The sequence below is a fragment of the Verticillium dahliae genome, genomic scaffold (genome assembly GCF_000150675.1).
Source record: "Verticillium dahliae VdLs.17 supercont1.15 genomic scaffold, whole genome shotgun sequence".
NCBI lineage: Eukaryota > Fungi > Ascomycota > Sordariomycetes > Glomerellales > Plectosphaerellaceae > Verticillium > Verticillium dahliae.
Genome location: NW_009276934.1, coordinates 786415 through 804199, shown reverse-complemented (window position 1 = coordinate 804199; position 17785 = coordinate 786415). Strand labels below are relative to the sequence as shown.

General features: G+C 53.3%; 6 protein-coding genes across 6 annotated transcripts; 2 read left to right on the top strand and 4 right to left on the bottom strand.

Annotated features, from left to right (window-relative positions):
• Positions 1-144: 144 nt before the first annotated feature.
• VDAG_07140 (uncharacterized protein) lies at positions 145-510 on the bottom strand (the record flags this gene model as incomplete). Its single annotated transcript, XM_009656045.1, has 1 exon — positions 145-510. One exon carries the CDS (start codon positions 508-510, stop codon positions 145-147), a length of 366 nt encoding a protein of 121 aa, XP_009654340.1.
• A 347-nt stretch (positions 511-857) lies between these two features.
• Positions 858-2296, bottom strand: VDAG_07139 (uncharacterized protein; the record flags this gene model as incomplete). Its single annotated transcript, XM_009656044.1, has 3 exons — positions 858-1432; positions 1495-2098; positions 2180-2296. The coding sequence occupies 3 exons, from the start codon at positions 2294-2296 to the stop codon at positions 858-860; spliced, it is 1296 nt and encodes a 431-aa protein (XP_009654339.1).
• Positions 2297-2686: 390 nt separating this feature from the next.
• On the bottom strand, positions 2687-4618 carry VDAG_07138 (uncharacterized protein; the record flags this gene model as incomplete). Its single annotated transcript, XM_009656043.1, has 6 exons — positions 4489-4618; positions 4188-4435; positions 3979-4127; positions 3593-3927; positions 3289-3545; positions 2687-3218 (listed from the first exon to the last, which is right to left on the bottom strand). Exons 2-6 carry the CDS (start codon positions 4313-4315, stop codon positions 2687-2689), a joined length of 1401 nt encoding a protein of 466 aa, XP_009654338.1. The 5' UTR covers positions 4316-4435; positions 4489-4618.
• Positions 4619-7963: 3345 nt separating this feature from the next.
• VDAG_07137 (uncharacterized protein) lies at positions 7964-9375 on the bottom strand (the record flags this gene model as incomplete). The annotated part of the gene is made up of 5 exons (XM_009656042.1): positions 9084-9375; positions 8873-9026; positions 8738-8823; positions 8166-8684; positions 7964-8111 (listed from the first exon to the last, which is right to left on the bottom strand). Exons 1-5 carry the CDS (start codon positions 9200-9202, stop codon positions 7964-7966), a joined length of 1026 nt encoding a protein of 341 aa, XP_009654337.1. The 5' UTR covers positions 9203-9375.
• A 3159-nt stretch (positions 9376-12534) lies between these two features.
• Positions 12535-14198, top strand: VDAG_07136 (carboxypeptidase; the record flags this gene model as incomplete). Its single annotated transcript, XM_009656041.1, has 2 exons — positions 12535-12766; positions 12892-14198. The coding sequence occupies 2 exons, from the start codon at positions 12535-12537 to the stop codon at positions 14196-14198; spliced, it is 1539 nt and encodes a 512-aa protein (XP_009654336.1).
• A 2157-nt stretch (positions 14199-16355) lies between these two features.
• Positions 16356-17776, top strand: VDAG_07135 (starch binding domain-containing protein; the record flags this gene model as incomplete). The annotated part of the gene is made up of 4 exons (XM_009656040.1): positions 16356-16457; positions 16531-16733; positions 16857-17365; positions 17424-17776. 4 exons carry the CDS (start codon positions 16356-16358, stop codon positions 17774-17776), a joined length of 1167 nt encoding a protein of 388 aa, XP_009654335.1.
• Between the last annotated feature and the right edge of the window lie 9 nt (positions 17777-17785).

Here is a 17785-nt window from a genome sequence, read left to right as displayed (position 1 = left end):
ACGGCATGACACTTCAGCCCAACATGCAAGCACATGAGATCATAGCCGAGATCCATACACCCTTCCTGTTGGTACACCGCCATCCGGGCACCACCGCCAACAGTACCCACGTTCCCAAACCGACAAATCTCTGCCGCGTCCACTTTAGAGATCGAGGCTGACGGCCGCAAGCGATAGCGCAGCAGGAATGGCCTGGATGAAAAGAATCTTGCGGTTGGCCGTAGCAGCGCCGTACGAGCCAGCGACGGCGATGCAGCTCAGGAAGAAGAGACGAAGCTGTTTGGCGAAGCCAGCATCGGGGTGGACGAGGCCCCACACGAGGCCGGCGGCGAGGAAGCCGTTGTAGAGACCCTGGTTGGCGGCGAGGGCCTTTGTCTTCTCGGCAAATTCGGCCGTCAGGTTGAAGGCCTTGCGGCCGCGAGGAGAGGTCCAGAGGAACATCTCGAGGACGAGGATGTAGCCATGGAGGCCGGCCATGGCTCCGGTGGAGAGAGTGGAGAGAATGCCCATGTTTGCGGAGGGTAGGTAGACGGCGGATTCTGACGATGGAGCGGACAGGCGTTTGAGGCGTAGCGTTACCTCAGTTGGGTGATTGATCTGGATGTAAAATGATGAGATGGCTGAGCGGGAGACTTGTCGACCTCGGCTCGCAATGAGGAGGACACTGCAGATTCAGCTGATTTCGTGTCATGGAGCTTCTGCATACGGATTCGGCTGCTTACTCAGCCGAATGACAAGTCCATTGTGTATACGAGGTTATCACGAGTCATGATGCTGGCGCATTCCAGTAGGTCACCTCCGTTTGCTGTCATGTATTCATATTTAATCTCGTTCTGGTTTTGATCTAAGCCCACTACTTACTTCTTCCGCATCACCCATGACTGGGCGTTGTACGCGTTCTTCACCAACGCCCTTTCATTAAAGCCGTATACGGCTTCTCGGCCACGCACCTTTTCATCAGCGAATGTTAATTCACCGCATGATTCCGGCGCGTCGACAAACTCGAATCCCATGGCATTCACGACAGCGATGATTTCGTCAAGACTCAGCTGCACGTACGGTCCTGTGCCGTACAAGAGCGGCCCAAGGTTGACCCAGATGCCACCTTTCCTGAGCAGCCCATGGATCGTCTCGAAATAAGACATCAGGTTGCGCGCCGTATCGATGAAGAAATGGGTGACGAGTGCATCGAAATGACCATTCTGTCCCTTGAACGCAGTCGTGAAGTCGCCTTCGACCAGGACTACGGCAGACGCGTTGACGGGCCTATCCGGGAAGGCGACGCCACGGAACATGTCGGCGGTGGAGGCGTGATGCGACCAGCCGTCAATGAAAGGATGGACATTGTTGGAGCCCACACGAGGATGCTTTTCGAGGAAACGGTACGCGAGATTCATGTACATGGACCACTCGTTGGTCGTAACCTCAAAGCCTATGCATCCATCTGTCAGAAAAGCGTCTGGAATTTGAAGAGGAGAGAGAAAGGCGACTCACCACCAAGTGCGGCGACTTCATGACCCAGACGACCGACACCAGCGCCGGGAAGCAACACCTTGACGTCGCCCTGCGAACGATCAGGGAAGTACTGCTCCAACGACTGAATGATGCAGGGGAACGCAGCATCCCTCTCGCGCAGGCCGCTCACCGTCCAGTCCCTGACGTAGTGCTTCAATGCCTGGCTCACGCTCACCCTCTCAGCCGCCTTGTTCTCCTTCTCCTTGGCTTCGATGTACCTCGTCATCTCGTCCCTCTCGACCCCGTAGAACTCCAAAGCCCCATCGACGATCTGCTGACACAAGACGTGGTTCTGCTCAATCAACGAAGCGATGGTGTCCATCTTCTTCGTGTAGCCAACAGCATGCTCAAGGACCTTCTTTTGCGACGAGGAGGTGTTTTTGTACATGCGGCGCCATTTGTCAAGCTCGGCCGTTTGGCGCTCGCGGTATCGGACGTAGCCGTGCAGGGCGTCGAGGAGACGGGCACGAGGGTGTGTTGTGTCCCATTTCCCGTGCGACTTGGACATGCGCTTCAGAAGAGCTTTGTGTTCGGCCTCGTATCGGGGTGAGGGTTTGAACTCCTCAGTGAGGGTGACAATGACCTCGTGGACTTCAAAAAGGCTTTCGATGGGGACCTGCTCGGGTCAGCGTTGTGCTCTCCAGAGGACACCTGTAATACTTACTGCAGCCAGGTCTTCGTGGATGTCGATGGGAGTATCGCCCTTTGCAATATCTTCCGCTGCTAAGGCTGCTTTGGCGCATGCCAGAACAGCTAATGGGATGGTGGCACTGAGTCTCATGACGAGGCTGGGGAGGGTCAAAGTTAAACGTCTGAGTCAGTGCAATTTGTGACGTCAAAGCGGCGCTTGGACAAGCCTCGTAAAGTCAATTGGAAGTAACTGTAGCAAGTATGCAGTAAAAACAGGGAGAAAGAGGCGCGTGAGATAAATTGTGTTTTTCACAAGTTTTGCGAGGGCAACATCGAGGCTCATGGGCGCCGTCACGAGAACCTGGATGGCCGCCAAGACGTGGGTTCTGCATCGCCCTGAACTAAGACGCTTATCGCTTGCTCTTGATGCTTCCCTTATCAACACCGAACCCCCTCATTTTTATCATCAGAGCCTTGCACTACCAATGGAAGTTTGCCATGGACGTCTGGTCAACCTCCAAAATCAGAAAAGAAACGACAGTCACATGTTCGGCTTGTTTGCCTGATATGATCTCTCAAGCGTGTCGCGATAGGCATCAGGCAAGATACCCTCAAGCCACCCCTTCACCTGCAAGCCAACCACGTTTGAGTACCAGCGGTGTTGACCAGCGCCCCCTGACAGAACCCAAAGTCCGTCAACCCCGCCGTGTCGTTTCCACAACCCTCTTAGCTCACCTTCACCATCAACGCCTAGCATGGCATCCATCTTGCTTGCCACTGCATCAGCTCCTTCGCCCAGAACCGCCCCGAGCTCTTTGCGCGTATCAGTCTCGAATCCCGTGCACCAAACTAGCGAGTCACCTTCCATCAGGGTCCCATCACTGAGCCGCAGTCCGCTTGATGTATAGGACACAGGCGTGACTCCAGATCGAACCTTGGCCGTCCCGGATACGATAAGATCAACGCCACCTGTGCCCATATCGACAACGAAGCCACCTGCGCGGCTGTGCAGATGGTCGATGAGGTCCGCCTTCGTGGAGTCTACCGCTTTGAATCCGGCGTCATTCAGCTCGCTATATCGATCGCTGTGAATCGCATTAGTGACTTCAAGGCATGCGCAAGGCAGATTCTGGGACAACGCACGGCTCTTCGGCCGCCAGCGCGGCGTGGACCAGCCCTGGCAGCTGACCACCGATGGCAACTGGGCCCATGTTGATCGTGGCATCCGCAACCTCAGTTGATACCACGTCGAAAATCCCTAACCCCTGGGGATGGGCGTAGTATCTCATTGGAATGACGTATGTTGGAGATCGCTGGATCATCTGGACCGTCAAGCCAGCGTTGTGGCAATCCTCCAACACGTCAAAGGCCGAGTTGGCGGACCCAATGATGATGACGGACTTGTGGTGTCAGCTCGCGTCCCCGGCAATGGCGGACCTTATCCTACCTTGGCTCCGTGTTGTAAGAGCTCCTTGCCGCTCCGAAAGGACGAGGAGTGCAGACTCGGCCCCTTGAACGCTCCTCGATCGGCAACATCGGGGATGAATGGCGTGCTGAACCCTGACCCTGTGGCAATGATCAGTGCTCTGCAAGTGATCGACTTCTGAGCCCCCTCGACAATCAAGTCGAGCTTCCAAACTTGGGCATTCTCGTCAAAACTTGTTGCTTTGACCTTGGAGTTGTTGAGCACTCGCGGTCCTAGGTCAAACTCTCGCGCGAAACGCTGAATATGTCGCTCAAGTTCGTCTCGAGGTAGCTCGTACTCTGCCTCCTCCGGATAGGCTTTCGCGCATGTCAGCATCCGCATCCTGGAGCCCGCAAGAAGGTGCTCACGGAGATATGGCATCTGGCAGTAGTTCTTGCCGATGTGAAATCGCATGTAGTCGTATCGTTTCGCCCAGTTGTCTCCAGTTTGCGGGTTCTTCTCGATGACGACAAAGTCTACGTTGAGTGCTTTAAGACGAGCAGCCTGAATCAATCCCCTAGTTACGCGTCAGCTCTTTGAGCTATTTGGCCGCACCAGGACGAGGTGGTAGCCATACGCATTGCCTCCGCCAACGATGACCACGTCGGTAGACAGAACTGTACCGGAGCCAATGGCTGTTGAGGGCTCTTTCAATAGCCTCACGTCTTCGGGAAAGTCGTCGAAGGCAGTGAGCAGTGTAGCCATTGTCCAAATCTTCCAATGCAGCTGGCCATCCGATACTTTCTCAGGGAGCATCATCAGCTTCCCAAGGCAGCTGGCCGGCGGGTGTTTTGTTCTGAAAGTAAAGTTGCAATCGAGCCATGTCTTTGCGTGAACTCAGCTCATCACGTCCTGGAGATGGGGAGGTTAGCTCTCACCAGATTTGCTACTGTTGACACAACCTGGGCGGACTCAGGCACCACAACCAAAGACTCCATCTCACGAGCTCGGGATAGGGAAGAGAGGGTCTCTGTGATCTTGTGTGGCCCAGAGAAGGTTCTCAAGTGCGCTGTAAGCGCCAGAGTGTCTCTCCAGTAACATTGCCGTGCCCAAAATAGGTCGACGATATCTAGTTGCTTGATGTCGACACCACAGACAAATGAGGACAAACTTTCAATGACTGGAAGTGCTGTCTCGAGAGGGTTGATTGTTTTCCAATCGATAATGTTGTCAGTTTTGGGCAGCTTTTGGTAGATGTCCCTGCGGAGGTCGAACCTCGGAGGGTGGTCAGCGAAGTGCATCTCGGTCGGAAGCGAACACAAGACAATGGAGGACAGCGCAGAACTGTTTTTTCGCCTTCTGCTTTACAGTTTAAGTATCTTATGTCTCAAACCCGGAAGCGGGGTATGAAGGCCAAGTCACATGCTGAGCTGTCGTGACACCGGACAACCTGCAGTCCACCCGATATAGAGCGTGGGGGACTTCCGAAGAATATGCAACCCGACCACATAGCTGGCCCCACGGACAAGCAGGATGATTGGCACAACGTAGGTGAGATGCTTACCAAGAAACAGACGTTTGGCGGTACGCGTAAAGTCATCGCCGTGGTGGTGAGTGAATTTGCGATATTAGAAGAAAACTCATAGCTCCACCTTGTAGGTAGTGAGTCCAAACACTGGCTCAGTAGTATTACACGCGTTCGAGTTCAAAATCAATGTAAGTCCCTCAAGGCTTGTCGACTATAGAGAGGAGATATATTATCAAGCTCACTCTTGTAAAAATCCACAAATCCTTCGTATTGCGAATATGTATTTTATTCGCCCATCTTTGCAGGCAGGTATCACGGAGTAGATGATTCTCGTAAGGTGCACTTTTATAGACACACCTATTGATCATGAAATCGAACATTCACAAAGACGTACGGAAATCAGCATCAATAATGTGTCGCAAGAAGAAAAAAGAATTTACTGCCAGGTTTTATTCTGCCATTTCAAACCATGTGAATTTCAACTCCGTTCAAGCCTGCTGTCGTTTGATGGCGCACCACTGCAGAGTGTACTGATCTGTTTCTCGAAAGCTCATAGCCTAACAAGTTAGCTGACCACACCCATAAGAGATTTCCGATAGGAAGACCGACCGAATTTGATCACTGATCAGAAAAGATCAGAAGAGGCGAAGGGATGCCACAGAATTAGCCTGGTGGTCCAAGTTCATGCATTTCCATTTTCTGAACCTCTCATCACCGCCCTACACTAGTCAGTATTTCTAGACAGTCAAATCTAAGGGTGTTGCAGAGGCACGTAAGGACCGAGAGCAACAACATACATCCTATGTACAGCGTTGATTAGCGATAAGTGCAATGGACAACTTGGGCGGGGAATTGGAGTCGCAAGATCAGACTGTGACTTACAGCCCAGGCTTTCTGGCATCCTAACAGGCACGCCGCGCCAGGACAGAAACGAGCTTTTTGCTTCCATGTTCCGTCCTTGATAAGCATGACAGAGTTGAAGGGCATCATCCATGCTGCACATGTGTTGTCCCAGACATTGACTTCTTGCATTGCCCCTGTGCAATCGTCATGTTCGTATATATTCATGACAAACCCAGAGGAATAGCCAAGAAGGGCCAGAACCACGAGCGCGGGCGAGGATAGTTTCATCGTCAAGGAATGTTGTCAGGGAATGGTGCAGCAAGAAATTGGTTGACTTGAGATTTGTTGGTGTATAGAGAAGAAGGCCAACCCCGCGGTATGCCAAATAACCACCTTATATACTGGGACTGTTTTAGGAACTGGCAAGAAGGTTTAGTACCTTTGTAGGTAGGCGCTGCGAAAGTTGGGGAGATGTCAGATGTCGAGATTAAAACGCCATCGGGGAAAATCTTGAGTTAATGTCAATAAACCATGGTCAGTCGTGTTCAGAAAGGTGTTCAAATTGCTCCGGGCGGAAGAATGGGCGTCAGCTTGGTTGAGCTGTGACAAAAACATAAAAAAGACCAAATCTCTCGAAGAACTGGGCTGAAGACACTTTCTATCGTCGTATTTTGCAATGCAGAACCGTGTACAGATATTGAGCCCAAAAATCAACGCAGAGGGCTGACGTTTAGGTTCCTGTGAGGCCAAGCCTTCTAAAAGAAGAATTAGACTTCATTTCTGCAGCACCTGGGCCACGTGATGACGAGAACCCGTATCCAAGAAGCTTTGGATCATGTATCACGGTTTGCCTTCTATGATCGGCGACAAATTGAGCGCGACGAAGGGTTGTATCCGATGTCTTGAAGTTTTGGTAAGAAAGTGGTCCCTTTCCGCCCATTTGCGATTGAGTGCTGCCAAAATAATCTGGCCAGTGCTGGATGAATTTCTTTAGGCGTTCCATGTCTGGTACTTGACAAGAACTTGCGTGACTGCCATTACCGGGAGAGGTGACAATCAGCCCGACGCAAGTAGACTGACGCTCGTGTAGGCCGGGATGGAGCAAGCCTGGAAGCCTCTCGCTCGGGCCGACAGGACAAGCGGTGCATGTAGACTGTTGCGTTCAGCCCGTCAATTGGAGTTGATCGAGGTGAGTACCCGAGTACCATGCCACGAGGTTCGAGTGCGCACGAGATGGTTGCGCGTTAGTCGGCCCAGAAAGATTGACCATGTGCAGTCTCAGCTGCCTGTAGGGACAATCATCTCCCTTAAGCCCAGCTGGCAATTGGAAGTGCATGCTTCGGCACGGACGCCGGTAGCAGGAATGTTGAATCCGTCGGAGCTTTGGCACGCGCATGCAGCCAACCTGTCGGTGTCGCAGCCCTGTGTCTGACCCAGGGCTGATGTCTCAAAGGGGTTTGTTTAGATACGATGCCATCGAACCCCCGTGCGCTTTCTTGATCCAAATGGTGGTAATTGGATTTGCGGATACGAGACAACGACAGGCAAAAAGAACAGCCTATCTCCAACACCATTAGGGGGAAAAGTCCCGAGTACCTACCTGCCGGAAGCCTGGGGCATTCGCACTGAGATGCAGGGATGCAGAAGGTAAAAAGAAAGTAGAAAAAGGAGAGTAACTGTCAAGTTAAAAGGATAAGTGCCAGAGGCCTGATCATTGCCGTCCGAAACAGATACATATGCACTTTACAGAAAACACGCTCAGTCCGCTATTCTAGTCGAGGCGACCGAGCTCGCAGACACATCCGCTGCATGGACAACGTAAGAATGCAGTGTGCTGGAGGCATAATGACGGAATTCCTGGGTCAGCATTGTAAGCGTGCACGGTGAAACAGAGGGTGACAGGAGCGTAGTGGGGAAGCAAGGGAGTCAAGTTTGAATTTCCTCTAACCCTGATGGCCCAATGGAGGCATTGTCTTGGCTGAAGAATACGTGAAAAGGGTGACGACACAAGATACAGATCGGCACCAGATCAGCCGTCATTATTACTGGGGATCCACGTATTCGTAGCAGAGGTGCTCGCCCTGAATGTCCATCATGTCCCCAATGGAGCGGTCCGCGACGATGCCATACATCACGAGATTGTGCTGAAGCGTTGTGCCACATCCCGAGTCGCCCTCAATGCGAGGTGCACTATTTGTTTCTGTTAGCGGTGCGGTGAATGGGAGAGCAAAGGACGTGACGTACGGGAGATCATCAGGAAGGGGTCCAAACAGACGCTCTCCGTTGCAAGGACCAGGGCCATCCTCATTACCGCCCTGGAGGTTGCGTCCGCCCATATCGGAAAGGCGGTTGGGAAGGTCCTGCTTCTGCCAATCCCACCAAACCTTGTCGAGCCACGTGTGATGAAGATAGAAGAGAGGGTCGCCCGGGCTGGAGATGGGGTTCGACATCTGTCCACCCACGCCGTTGTGACCGCCGCGGTGAGGCTCGTTCTCGATGCAGGGCCAGGCAGTCGCCCAGGAAGGCTGCGACAGGCAGATGTCGACATTTTCCTGGGCGGACATGGCCGACTGGGAGTCATCGATGCGGCGAACGATGCAGCTATCCTGGACGGTGTAGCCGGGGCCAACGCGGTTGACGTAGTTGGCGAATGGCCCGTCCGTGACGCAGTCACGGTCGTCGCCATCGCCACCGAAGCCGGTCTGGGGGTCGAGAAGAATGGAGTTCTTAAAGTTGCCAGCATCTAGCTGCTCCTGCCAGTATCTTACACGTTTGTTAGTACACGTATGAGACCGAAGGCATTTGTGAAGACTTACGGCTGACCACCAGTGTAGCCACACTCCGTCTCAAGGAGGTACTCATGAGCCCGCATGAGCAGGCGGTGGAATGGCAAGAAAGCACCCTGAAGATGTGAGATGCTGTCAGGCTGCGGCTGGAGTGCTGCAACTTACAACGCTGTGGGTAAGCTCGGCCTGGGCAACGTGAACGCTCTGGAGCTCGTCAAACTTAGTGACGGCACCGCGGAGACCAAGGGTGGCCTCCTTGCCCATCAGACACAACTCTGCATCGATGTAGGCCTTTTTCTCCTCATCAGCAAGCGTGTGCCTAAAGAACATTAGCTTTCTAAAATCTGCCAACTGGTCCGCACATTGTATCGCTCACCAGGCGAGTCGCTGCGTCGGCTGTGTGCACTGGCTCTGGCGCTTTTCAGCCGCTGGCAGGGCCAGGGCAGAGCTAGCTGCGAGGAGTGCAGTGAAAATGTGAGCCGTGGAGACAACCATAATGCCGTCTGGGGATTTCAAAAGAGTGAATGTCGAACGAAGGAAAAGAACGAATGTGTGAAACGAGTGACTTGGCGTGGCTTGGATGTGTCCACACAGCAGAGGTAGACGATGCCTTTATCAATGATTATTTTGATGACCCTTGATTGTCCTGGATTGTCCTGTGACGGTTCACATTCCCATCATGAGCTCCCCTGCGCATCATGTCTTAAAGTAATCATGTTGCCTGTCTGTCAGGTCTCAGAGGAGCTAGCCAGCCCTCCAATTAGGAGAACTGGTGATCGCCAGTGCATAGCATGCGCGACAGGGCGACTAGCGCCATTGTCAATCAGGTTTCCCAACCTCCAGGATGCGAGAGATGCGGGGAGGACGGGGATTGTTGATCGATTGCATTGCTGAAGATGATCCGACTCCGCACGGCGTGTAGTGTCTCGTGCGAGTCGTGCCTCCATCCGAGGGGGTCGGGGAAAGGCATTGGCACGAGGTGATATGTCAAACAATTTCTCAATTGGTCGGATCTCACGGCTCGTAGGCACTTGCAGTGCTCAGCACCAGTTCTGGCGTGGCCAGCGCCGCCATAGGGCCGATCTGAGCTATGTCTCATCCGACCACTATAATTCCTCGGCTGGATGGCCCATTAGCTTGCTGCTCGGAGCCGGATGGAGTAAACAAGCGGACAAGTTCGAATAAACAAACTTCAGACGGCCCGTTGTAAGCTCCATACTTGTTGAATTGGAAGCCTGCGTGATTGGAGAGTAGCTTTGATCGGACGTCGCCGTGGTAAACTAGTCAACATTAGTAAAATAGCCACACCAACCTCGCTGACTACGTCCGTATTCCTACAATGTATCGTCATAGTGCGAACTCACTATCGTGCGACCGCCCGAAAGACCCGTGACGCGATACGATGCATGCATCTTGGCTAGCATATGGATTATGACGAGAAACGTGGACGCCGTGATGCCAACAACATCTGACAGCGCCACAAAACAAGTCTCCAGACCGACTTGTCGATTAAAATAGTTAATGAGTACGCGTTGGGGAGGTTGGGGCGGCTGTCAACACGACTGGAAGGTGGAATGCTAGTCTTGTCGCGCAACCTCCCTTTCCCCGCCTTTTGTTGCACAGGGCTGTCATCGTGTCATGGTCTTCTTGCACGCACAATTGAGCTGTGAGATCTCAGGCCTACAATTCAGATGCGATAGCCGAGATCGCGGCTCAAGGCGTAATGGCGCATGTCCTTCTCAACACGAGGTAAGCTCCATGCTTTCATAAACCTTAAGAACTCACCGATGACCACTATCGTATCATGTCACTCCGACTCGTAGATTATTTCCGTCTAATGACTATGGCACAGAATCCAGACGTACTCTTGTGATGGTGCTGAACTCGTCAGCCTATTCAGGAATGTCGACAACGTTTACGCGCCTGCTTTTGAGGCGTCCCATGTCATTTGAGCGGTAATGCACCGTAAGTGAGGCAGAGGATGGAAAGATATCCCGCTTAATTCGCAGGGCCTGGCCGACCCTTGGTTGAGATGCTGCGAGCCATCAGCTGAATCCATAGTGAGCTAAACGGTAGTAATACCATGGTTCTCACTGATGAATGCTGATGTGAAACAAAGACTGGCAGTCTCGCCGCTATACAAAATACATGTATTTGAACCCTCATTATTATATCTCTAGGGCGAACCAAGTCCACATGCTTGTCTTCTTGACCTCAGTTGCACGCAGATTGAACTTGGTGTTTCTCGTTCAGTATTTTGTGTCAAGATACAAATATCCTACTGTACTGACAGTGATGAGAACATGCGCGTTCTAGTAGTCAATGATGAGGCCGAAATCCAAATGTAACGTCTGCATTACTCATGGAGCCTCATGCCGCGTTGTAAGCTCCGGCTATGGGAAACGATTCACTACTTGCGAGGGCTCTATTAGTGTTACTGACTGCAAGCTTTGATGACTGCCTAACAGTCCTGTTAAACACAGATTTTTATATCGTTGGTCTCGATCACCCGGAATATATTTCTCCTTGTTGTGTGCTCCCTTTCCGAGAACCCGTTGGACAGCTTTCTTGCTTTTCGAGTGATCAATTGGCTCTTGGTCATGGCGCTCTGCTCTTTGAGGTACCCATGTCCACTAACACCACAACCATGCCCAGTCCTTCAATCTTCTTCCCATATTTGAGTCGGCGAAGCTTATTTACAGGCCAGCATTGTAGCGCCTATTCAGATTAAGGTCTGTAATATAGTACCTAAGGGACCATGCCGGACGGACTGAGAGTATCATTCAACGGACCTAGGGATAACACTAGCATAGAAGCTTGGGACTAGTGAGTCAATGAAACCGAAGACAAACAACTACGAGACTGCTGTGTGTTCATATTATAACCATCTATCCTCAAAGAGCATATCAGACAAGAAAACAATGTCATCACAGTCCTACAGGGCAAAGACCCACAAGGTTGCAGGGCTGTCGTATCGATTTCTGGAAAGTGCATCAATTCGTCATAGAGCAACTGTTCGGTTGAGGAGGCCGGCATTGATGCAGCGAGGACTTGTTTGCGATGACGACGCCCGGCATGTGTGCCCAAAGTGGGCGGTGAGACTGTCAGGTGCTTTTCAATTTAAGACACGACGTCCCAATGCATGATAGACTCAAGGCCACGATAGCGACTCAGGCACAGATGTTTCTCCTGTTTAGTCGCAAGATCGACATTAAGGCGAACCTGGATTGGGGAATATTCGCGAAGCGGCGAAGGCGCAACTCGCGCTCTGAACTCCTATTCATCAGCTGACAATCTGACTGTCCTCAATACAGGTCAAAGGTCCGAGTCCGCGCATGCTGTAAAAAAAGAACGGTCCCAAAAGTCAGGTCCGTCTCGTATAGTGCAACGTTTAGTCTCACTCCCCCACCTGAATCGCCCGTTGGGAGAGGATCAGCAGTCAAACCGCATGCCGGCTAACCGCCATGACAAAGGAAGTTGAGTCGCAATGGGATTAGTTTCCAGCACGCCGGAGACGCACGAGGTCTTTTCTACGCTAAACTGAATCAATGGGCCTGGCGGGACGAATTGATACTCAACCAGGCGGCACGGCTTTTAGCAGGTTCATGCAGGATGATGGCCGCGGCGTTTGACTCCGAGACGTACGGCTTCGCAATCAAGTGGCGTGTTGAAGCCTTCGACAACTGTGTCCAACATAAAGGGGGGGTCGGTTCCCCTGGCTTCAGGCCCTACTGCATACCCATATCCTGGAGGCACTATTCCAACTCACGAGCTGTGTACATCTATGGTTGGCAAATACTCCGACACAAGTTATACCCAAAACGAGGATGCCTACTTTGCAGCGAGCATGGCTCATGTGCTTCTGCTGCATGCAAGCAGCTACTGCGCGACGAGCTTACGCCGATAACTTGGACTTCGTCCATCGCGACAGCGACGAAGTCTCCAAGAACTTTCCCAATGTTGACATTGAACTATTGTCACCAGCTTTCGCAAGTCCAGAAACTGTCCTCAAGGGATTCTCAGAAGGCACGAGCGGGCCAACAAGCCTAGACACAATTGGTACGTCCCCATCCTGACACAGGTTTACAGGTACCGTCTAAGATTTTGTAAAGATCGCTTTCTTCGCAGCATAGCATCCAGGCATGACTGGGCTTCATATCACACACCCTCATTCACATCTGAAGAAGGTCGAATCATGCCATATCTTTGCCTGTCCACTACTAAGGGAGACACGCCGTGTCAAGACCATGCAAAGGAAAAACTTCGCATTTGGCTGCAAGGCGGTCAGCATGGAGACGAGCCAGCGGGTGATCAGTCCATCCTGGCTCTCCTCGGAAAGTTCGACGATAATTCTACGTGGGCGGAGTCAATGCTGCAACAAGTGGACATCATGGCACTACCACGGTATAATCCAGATGGCATTACATACTTTCAGCGGACTTTCGCATCCAACTACGATCCAAACAGGGATCATACGTATCTGCAGCGACAGCAGACTCGCGACATCAAAACGCTGCTGTCAGACTTTTCGCCGCATATCGTCCTGGACGCCCACGAGTTCAACGCAACCGCGCCAGTGGGTCCAAAAGGCGAGTGGACTAAGGCGCAGGACTGTCTTCTTTCGGGCTCCAAGAATCTCAACATTCACGAAGACATCCGCGGCCTCACAGAAGGGCTTTTCACCAATTCCATCGGTGCAGCACTGGAGAAACGCAAACTGCGTTGGAGCCCCTTCTTCAATGGCGGGGATGGCAACTTGGACTTGTCCGAACCCGGATCTCTCAGCCGAGCGGGCCACAGCTCGGCCGGGCTTCTTCAAGCGGTGACGTTCCTGCTTGAGATCCGCGGCATTTCTCTGGCGGACCAGCATTTTCAGCGTCGTGTAGCTGCTGGCCTCACCGTCCTCGAGACTCTGGTGACGCAAGCCGCAGAAAACGCCCGCGGGATTTACAAGACGATCGAGGACGCCCGCCAAAAGTTCACGAACAGTACCGAAGATATCGTGGTCACAGACAAGGCGCGGTCGACCAGCGTCCATTGGACGTTCATCGACTCGAAGAACGGTAGCTTAGTCGACATCCCGGTCACTTTCAAGAACAACACACCACCAGTGGCCAACCTTACAAGGGCGCGGCCCGAAGCTTACGTGTTCTCGGCGGCATTCTCTGATGTGGCGGACAAGCTGCGCGCGTCTGGGGTCAAGGTTGAGCCACTCGAGCACGACTTTGAGGGTACCGTCGAAGTACTCAAAGTGCGATCGGCGCGCGAGCAGAGCAGTCCTGATTCTTTCGGCGTGACTGTTACCACTCGGGCGTTTGAGAAGGAGGTGAAGATCCCGGCTGGCGGATTTTGGGTCGACACGAGGCAGAAGAACGCGGCTGTTGCGTTTGTGACGCTGGAACCAGAGAACTCGGCATCATACGTCAAGTACAACGTGATACCCCTGCGGAAAGGGGATGAGTATCCTATTTTCAGGGTCTTGCGAAAGTGATAGAGGGGTCAGTCATGCAATATGACGGCGTTTAAATCACCCTTCCGTGGTGACCTTTCAGCTTGTGCCTGTTGGTTTGCCTGCTCCACCGAGATAGTTGGGCGGGGTCTGAGTGAAGGCTGTAAGGCCAGGTAACAAGATGCCCGGTTGACAGCTGAAGCAGGGAAGACTGACCGAGAGACGCATACGTCAATGAGGTTGACAAGCAGGTACAGCTAGTTGATGGAGGGTATTGAATACAACGCTGCAGGGGTAGAACCAATGGACCCTACATTTCTCGGCGGGAGTTACCGACCTGTACCGCCCGGGTTCCGCCCCACCGGAATCCGAGTGGCTTGGTGATCGGTGTTTCAATGGGTGGCTCAAGTATCATTGCGAGATTATCCTTGTCTAGGCCAAAGCTGCGCGGGCGCCCAGAGCGGACTATACGATGCTGATAGTCGCAGAGGCCTGCATTGGTAGAATGCAACGTGGCGGAGACCACGGCGGAGACTAGTGGATGACCAGCATGATTATGAAGCACAACAGCGCTTGATCAACATTCGAAGTGCCGCTGGTAAACGGCACACCCAGGCCCTGTTACTATAATCGTCAAACAGAGTTCCAGTATATCCCTCAATATTCGACCCAGATAATTGCTTATTCTTTTCTTCTCTTTTGAAGTTGGTCCCCTATCTCACTATTTACTATTCATCCTGATTTGTGTGCTAGCCTGGTGGCCTTTGTGAGCCTACCTTGCTACTGCGATACAGTGGAACAACCCTCAGTAAAGACCGATCGATGACGCAGCAGATGCTTTCCGAAAGAATCTCCGGGGTTCCCCTTGAGGCATTATACCCTCAAAGACTGCACGTGAAAACTCGGCCGGCCACGTGCCCACGGCGTCGCAGCACACATTTGGCAGCTCGCTGCACCCTGCCGCCCGTCACTACTGACATTCAGTCGGCCCTATTGCCCAGGCTGCACTCCGCGCACCCCATAAACGGGCGACATCTCAAGCTGGGATGGCGTCGAACATGGCGTCCGGGGGTGGCCCAGGGTCAGATCACGAGCATCACTGGCCAAGATTTCAGGGGGGGGGGGGGGGGGGGGTGGTCGAGGGCGTGATCGTCCGGCATTCGGACCTATCCCCACAGCTCCCCGCAAAGACATACCCCGGACTGTTAAGGCCGAGCGCCACCTTGTTCAACGTTGAGCGCCTCTCATCTTCCTGTCACAGATGGTCATCGACCAGTCTTGGAGAGACGTCGTTGTGATTTGCCGGTAGTTGCTGGCGATTTAAGCACCCCCTAGATCCTTCGAAGTTGGTTGATGAATCTGGTGCGGTCTTTCGTCTTGGTGCTCTTAACACCCTATATCGTGTAGGGAAGCGGTGGAGATGCCAATAACCAGGGATAGCTGCTCTTAATGATAGTTGCAAAGGTGGTCCTAGTCTCTGGGTCATTCGAATGACAACGTTCATCTGTGAAGGCGGTGGATACCGAGTCATTGTCACACAGAAACCAGCCCTGTGGCTGTAATGAATGAGTTTCCCACCAACCATTGTATAGCAGATTGCGGAGGTCAAGCCTGGTCATCAACTACCCGTGGGCCTCGGCGTCATCGCGGACCTGGGCATCAAATTTGCAACCCCATCTCGACTGCTCTAGCACATTTACGGCTGTTCGGTTTGACGGATCGCGCTGCGGCACTTGTTCGAGACCAGAGAAAAAGGGGGCTCGACTCCAAAACCTATACCGAGTTGATTTCCCGTTGGAGCAAGGGGGGCCGGCACTAAGAAAGCCTCTTTATCCGACAATTCATGCACGTTATACAGCCGTGCAGTAGCTGCCCCGGGTTTCCTGGAGGCAGTTAGATCTGGGGTAAACCAGCTGCACGAGTAGGGCCGTTTCAGCGGTTGCATGGTCGTACTTCGGCTTCACTCAACGGCGGCTGCCAGGTCATCAATCAAGTTTGCGGGTCAATCTGAGGCAAGCCTTCAATCGCGGCTAGGGAGTTGCGGCAACTTTGATCATCGCAAGCGTCGTTTTCGATGGAGTTGTCGTTGTACAAATAGATCGACGTTCGTTCCATGAATCGCATGCAATCTTCATCTCCAGCCGCATCACAGTGTTCGCCAACTCCTGAAGATATCGGACAGTCGACAATCCTCACAAAATGAAGACCACCACCGCCATCACCCTCCTGAGCTTCGCCTCCTCCGTCCTTGGCCATGGATACCTGACCATCCCCAAGAGTCGCACTCGTCTGGGCGCCGAGGTTGGTTCTTGCTCCTCCAGATAGTCCGATCTTTCAATTCTCGCGGGTCGATACTGACTCGTTCTTGTCCCAGGCTGGACTTGATTCTTGCCCGGAGTGCAACATTCGTGAGCCTGTCGAGGCCTGGCCCAATGTCACCCAGGCCACTGTCGGACGCAGCGGGCCTTGCGGCTACAATGCCCGAGTCTCCATCGACTACAACCAGCCCAAGACCAACTGGGGCAACAGTCCCGTGGTCACTTACACCGCTGGTCAGACTGTCGATGTTGAGTGGTGGTAAGTCCCACACTTGTCCGTACTCATACTGGACTAGGACTCTCGGCATCGCTGCCGGGACACCCTGCAAGGTCCCCCCATGCTCTCAGGATCGGCCCCATTCTAAGTACTCTGAACCATTAGTGTCGATGCGAACGGCGATCACGGTGGCATGTTCAGCTACCGTATCTGCCAAGACCAAGCCCTGGTCAACAAGTTCATCACTCCTGGATACCTCCCCACGGAAGCTGAGAAGGAGGCTGCCGAGCAATGCTTCCAGCGCGGCACCCTTCCTTGCACTGATGTCACCGGCCAGAGCTGTGGCTTCAACCCCGACTGCCAGCCTGGCCAGCCTTGCTGGCGCAACGACTGGTTCACCTGCAACGCTTTCCAGGCCAGCAACCGCCGCGCCTGTCAGGGTGTTGATGGCGCTGCCCTCGGCTCTTGCTACACTTCGATCGCCGGCGGTTACAAGGTGTCCAAGAAGATCAAGATTCCCAACTACAACTCGGCTCACACCCTGCTCTCCTTCCGCTGGAACTCGTTCCAGACTGGACAAGTCTACCTCACCTGTGCCGATATTGCTATCAACGGTGGCAGCAACAACAACCCTACCACCGCTGTCGCCCCTACGACTCTCCGCACCACCACTAGTACGTTCACCATCTCGACTTCTGTGTGAAGGACTCGCGCTGACATGTCGCGTTTTAGCTGCTGCTGCTGCCACCACCACTGGTGCCTGCACCCCTGCTGCCAACGTTGCCGTGACCTTCAACACCCTGGCGACCACCGTCGTCGGCCAGACAATCAAGCTTGCCGGCTCCATCTCTCAGCTCGGTAGCTGGACCCCCGCCTCCGCTCCCTCCCTGTCCGCCTCCGGTTACACTACCTCCCGTCCCCTCTGGACCTACACCGTGACGCTGCCTGCCGGCACCACCTTCCAGTACAAGTTCATCAACGTCCAGTCTGACGGATCCGTCGCTGGGAGAGCGATCCGAACCGCTCGTACACCGTTCCCAACCGGGTGCGCCTCGGCCGTCACCGTCGACAGCACCTGGCGTTAAGCTACCGCG